General features: G+C 35.3%; 1 protein-coding gene across 1 annotated transcript in view; it reads right to left on the bottom strand.

Moving 5' to 3' along the window:
- Positions 1-1164: 1164 nt before the first annotated feature.
- Positions 1165-5361, bottom strand: part of LOC117120535 (phospholipase A2-like) — a 5852-nt gene continuing 1655 nt past the window's right edge. The window contains exons 2-3 of the mRNA XM_033265548.1: positions 2169-2337; positions 1165-1327 (exon numbers count right to left, since the gene is read on the bottom strand). Coding sequence (XP_033121439.1) covers positions 1180-1327; positions 2169-2337 — 317 coding nt within the window. The 3' untranslated portion in view covers positions 1165-1179. The remainder of the gene's footprint in view (positions 1328-2168; positions 2338-5361) is intronic.

Below are 5361 nucleotides of genomic sequence, written 5' to 3'. Positions count from 1 at the left end.
AAATTAATAATTTATTATCTACTGATTAACTTGTGATGTATTCGAAATTCGAACCATGAAAACAAAACTTGAAACAGTCATTAATTTAGTCTTTTTAATTTTGCAAGTACAGCACTTTTCAAATCAATCAAGAGGTTTTCTCCTTTCTCCTCGTTTTGAATTTCACTTTTGTGTAAGTAATATTGCGACTGCACTATTGTGAGTGGAAATACTACCGTCTAATTTACGAACAAACAGGACTAGAAAGATAGGGAGCACACAAAACATTAGTTAGCATTTTGATTTCACAAACACTTGCACAATTTGGGAAACTAGATCGCATCAACCCCATCATGGTTGGAGCTGAGTAAAGAAAATTTTATGATTATGACACCTAGATTGCCGGGAATGGCACTCTCAGACCTAAATTTTAATTATAATTTTCCTTGTTTTTTCCATTTTTTTTATTATAATTTTGAAAAATTTAGGATCGACTAGGCCCCACTTGTATCCGCCACTGATTATTATGCCGTCATTGCAAGATTGCGTCAACATAACACTGTAGTTTGTAAGCTTTTGATATTACTAAATCGAAATAGATAGACCCGTCCGTGTAAAAAGCTGTATAATTATTGTTTTATAATGGTTATATAAAATAACATATAACCTAATATAATAATTAACTATATTCTTTTGAAATTAGGAAAACAATAATCTATGTATGTAGATAATATTAAACACATACGTACGGGTCAGGCAATAGGAATGAATCGTTTATAGTATAAATTGTGCACGTTTGAGTTTATAAAAATATTGGCCTAATAAGTATACACGCTTCCAATTTTAACAACGTTCAGTACACTGTTTTCACAATAAATTTAGCCTCTGATAATGATAAACGTTTCACCCATAAAATCGATGTAGTGGTTACTAAGATGGTTACGAAATGTATAAAATTGCGTTTTTACTCGGTTTTGGTCCAGAAGTAAGTACCGCACTTGAAAAAGTTAACAGACAAAATTCATGACAGTCATGCGTAATTTTTATTCTTTCCATTCGCTTTGAAAAGTGGGGTTTTAATTATAGAAGATTGGGGAAAAGTGGAGGGAATAATCGATATGATGTCCCCTACTTTGAAAAGTAGGGGGGACGTGTCCCCCTGTCCCCACCGATCGACGCCCATGTATATAGGGCCTAGGCCTACTTACTACATGTAATTGACGGTCGATTTCCCCCACAACGGGTTAAGGAGTACTTGTAGATGAGGGCATACATTTCAAGCAGCGTTACATCACACGTGTTTTCATTGCGAAGACGCTGGTAACAGTTATCATGAGCTTCGCAACACCTGCAGGGAAATAAAACCTTACGTTATAGTTCATTCATGGAATTCAGTGATTGTTAAATAAATATAATACATTCAATAAGGTTTAAACCACTGTGTAAATATTTAATATAAAATAATATTGAATAATGTGAGTTTTTTTATATAAGAGGCCGAGGCCATTGCATAAATATCCAATAGAAGAGCGAACAGTTAAGCTGTCTATTAGCCCTAAATTTTATGTGACACCTTTGATTTTCCCATATATGGGTACGGTATGATATCATCATGTCCAACTATCTGGGACAGGGAGTGCAGACGGTGCGATCGCACCCTCTAAATTGTATTAAAAAAAGTAATTGCTGTATTGTATTTTTGCTATGTTACTTTTATCATTTTAAAGTACCGGTAAGATTTTAAAAGTATGAGAGTAAGAGTGAAATTTCCGGGCACCTTTGGTCCATATTCTCAAACTTTTCTCATCCCAGCCATGTGGGGCTGAGATATTGTGGATTTACGCACCCACTACAGCCATATCCGGCATTCGCCCCAGTGTGCATCATTGTGGTTATGATGATGCCCAGCCCAGTGTTGTCTGAATGATAATCAATTGATTTAGCATTCAAACCCCAACCCCCGTTTTGCCACTAAATATTAACATTTTAATGCAAATTAGTGCTACTCACTTATCTATCCTGAGTATTTTGTCCCCCCCCCCCTCCACCACCTCTCTTATACACATCTAGATGTGTATAAGAGACAGGGAAATAGACAACGCTCTATCCATCCTACATTTGGAAAATGGCATACAGAAAGGGTATTAATTAAAGGATGATAGAATAACAATTAAATGGAATGTACTTACCTATCCAACGCGTCCACTGGTGTTCCAGAGCCTCCCTGGCCGCAGAAACAGCCATACCCATTGTAATAATACATCACGTCGAGATAGGAGACACGTGTGGTGCAAGAAATCATGTCGGAGAATTGCCAGACAGCCCTTTTCTGACGCCCAATTTCAGCACCATTACAAACTGTAGTAATTAAAAAAGAAAAACAAATATTTGAGTATCTAAATACGCCGAAGAACACTGATAGAAATACAAGAATTAAGTGATTGCATATTTTGATGTATTACAGACATTGATACCTACACTCAGATGAATATTTCGGTGTTTCCTTACTGCAGTAAGTTAGTACGGCTAAACCCAAAAGCACTGAGCACGTGATAAGCATATGCACATTTTTGTAAATTATGTTTTTAGATGCAGTGATTTTGATTATCAACTGCTCAAGTATCATTACAGGTTCACTCCATAATATTCTTCTTCTATAATGCCTACTTGTTATTTTGAAGACTTAACGTAAGGAGGAAGGTCCCTTGCTGTTGGCTCCAAGTCCTGAATTCACAAAAACAGTCATGATTCTCTTTAATCTATTTATTAACGATAGTTCCCATACTGCTTTATCTGATGATCACGGCTTGTTCGCTGATGGCATAGCTATCTTCAAGTAGACAAACTAGGAATGATGTAACTATTCTTCAGAATGATATTGCTTTGTTTTTGTGGGCTCAAAATATTAAAATCAATTTCAATGTTAAACAAAAAACAAAGGTAATATTAAACTAGAAAACTTAACTTTACAAATCCAAACGTTTTTTAATGAATGGTGAGCAACTCAATGTTGTCGATACTCACAAACATTATTATCAAAACTTTTCAGCCTTTTACTTAAAGCCCACCTATGCTTTTTTTCCAGACTGTTTTGTTTATTGTAATTTCTGATGATGCATTATATACGAATAAAATTGAACTTGAACTTGAATATAACAGCAATCTAAATTGGAAATGTCATATTGATAATGTAATCAACCGTGTGAACAGAATGATTGGTATAATTTTTTTTCGGTAGCTGCTTAATGTCTCATTTTTACAAATCTCTTGTACAGGAATTACCGATCATGGAATATGGACTACCTGCACAGAGTCCTCAGTGTCTAGATCATGTAAATCGTCTTGAAAAAGTACAGCAAAGAGTCTCCAATCGAATCCTTTGGAGACACTGTGATCCCATTAATTACAATGAACGACTGATCACTCTCAATTGTCTTTCTCTTAGGGATAGACGACTAATTATTTTGATTTCATTTTTCCAATACTTAATTTAATGCAATAGTGTAATAAATAATATTCATGTTAAACCACAACATGTAGAAACTTTAAGTATTATTGTGAATTCTAAATGTGTAAATTGTACTTTTTTTTATATATATTCTGATTTTAATTAAATATTCCTGTACCGATATTGTATTGTTCAATGTTTGTTAAACATTTTTTTTTAGTGTTTTAATTATTTTGAATAATTGAATTGTACAAATTTTAAGATGACAAATTTTATTGTACTCTGTTTTATTTTTCAGTGGTTGTGGGCACCACTTGTAATGATGTCACGCACTGTTGCTGACGCACCTCCTGGGCCGTTTGTGCCAATAAAATAAATTAAATGAAAAAGAAAAATAAAAATGAAATAGTCTCCTAATTTGATGATCTTTAAGCGCCATCTTAAATAATTCTTATTTAATAAATTTTAATTTTTTTTCCACGCTCTTGTTTTTTTTTGTTGTTGTTGTTGTTGTTGTTGTTGTTGTTGTTTGCTTCTCTACCGCTTTCTTTTCTGTTTCAACCATTTTACTCTTTTTTGTTGTCCTGGAAGACGCAGAGAAACAAATGCTATATGTGCTATACAAGTGTACAACCATTGACATTTTATATGTCAGTCAAAGCATGGAGTAACATGGTCAAAATACTATCTCTGATATATTCTGTTCAGATATTTAATGCATCTAAAGTTGCTGTGACTCAGATCAATTAAGATAAGACCATACCATCATAACTGATGCAACCCCTCCTTCTTCCAGATGAAGGGCCAACTCCCGAGTTGTACTAAAGTCGTACAATCACTGCGCTCGACGGTCGTCGGCCGACGCGATTCTATATTTTAAAAAAACCCCGCAACGCGACGACGCGCGCGCAACAGATCGTTTTCAATGACGATCCGTTTAGACTGCGGCCACCGACAATCAGCCGACGGCGTTACGTCGTCTAGTGTTCAGAGGGAGGCGTTGGATGTACTGGGTGGTTTATAGTGCACATGAGCCAATATTTACATTGTTTTTAATTTATTGTACTTTTCCGTGAATACTTATTCCACCCTCAGAACTATTAGGCGAGCGCCGTTACAATCTGCGCTGACCGCTCTGCCATTCGACTCACGAACTATTATCAGTAGAGTAACAGTGAGTGACTTAAAGAGGTCAGCATTATAGGTACATATAATAATACGTTTAAAGTAAATCTTATTAATTCATGACTTCCTTAAGAATTTTTATATCTTTTAAATACAAATATACATTATTCATAAGATTTAAACATAATTCTCGTGCATGACAGATACACATTTGACAGAAAAGAACAGCAATTGAACAAGAAGAATGAAAGATTGATACATATCCCGTGAGTCAGAAAATGAAACTGTTAATATCGTCAGTATTTACGTCATTTAGACTTATTATTCCATATGGGCTTGACAAAATTGAAAACTTGACTTACATTCGGAAAGCTTTAATTACCGTGCCGTGTTAACCTGGTACGCATTTTCAATTAATACATTGTAGGCATACTATACATTTGCAGATTACCCTAAGGGTTTTTATAACAGATTCGGAAGGCCTTTAACTTTCTCTCTGTCCTGGTTCCAAAATCGCTACACTAGATTAAAAACTTCATTCGCTGCATCTCGGGACATCAAAGGTTATAACTCTGGCATCGACATTCTAGGCGCACGTGCGTCTCTACACGCTGAACGTCACAAAAACCATAGCAACCAGACCATAAACCGTCAGCGTACGTGACGATTTACCCTCGCGCGAGTTAGTTGCCATGTTAGTCGCGCGTCGTGCGGTGATTACAAAGGCCTAATGATATTTTGCACTAACATTAGACTGAAATATATTCTTCATTTCAACATTAATTTTACCAAAATTGTGGTGAATTGTC

Source organism: Anneissia japonica, unplaced genomic scaffold, assembly GCF_011630105.1.
Source record: "Anneissia japonica isolate Jap-2015-1 unplaced genomic scaffold, ASM1163010v1 scaffold287917_len653891_cov171, whole genome shotgun sequence".
NCBI lineage: Eukaryota > Metazoa > Echinodermata > Crinoidea > Comatulida > Comatulidae > Anneissia > Anneissia japonica.
Note: the sequence above shows the minus strand (reverse complement) of the source record. Positions and strands in the feature narration are given on the sequence as shown.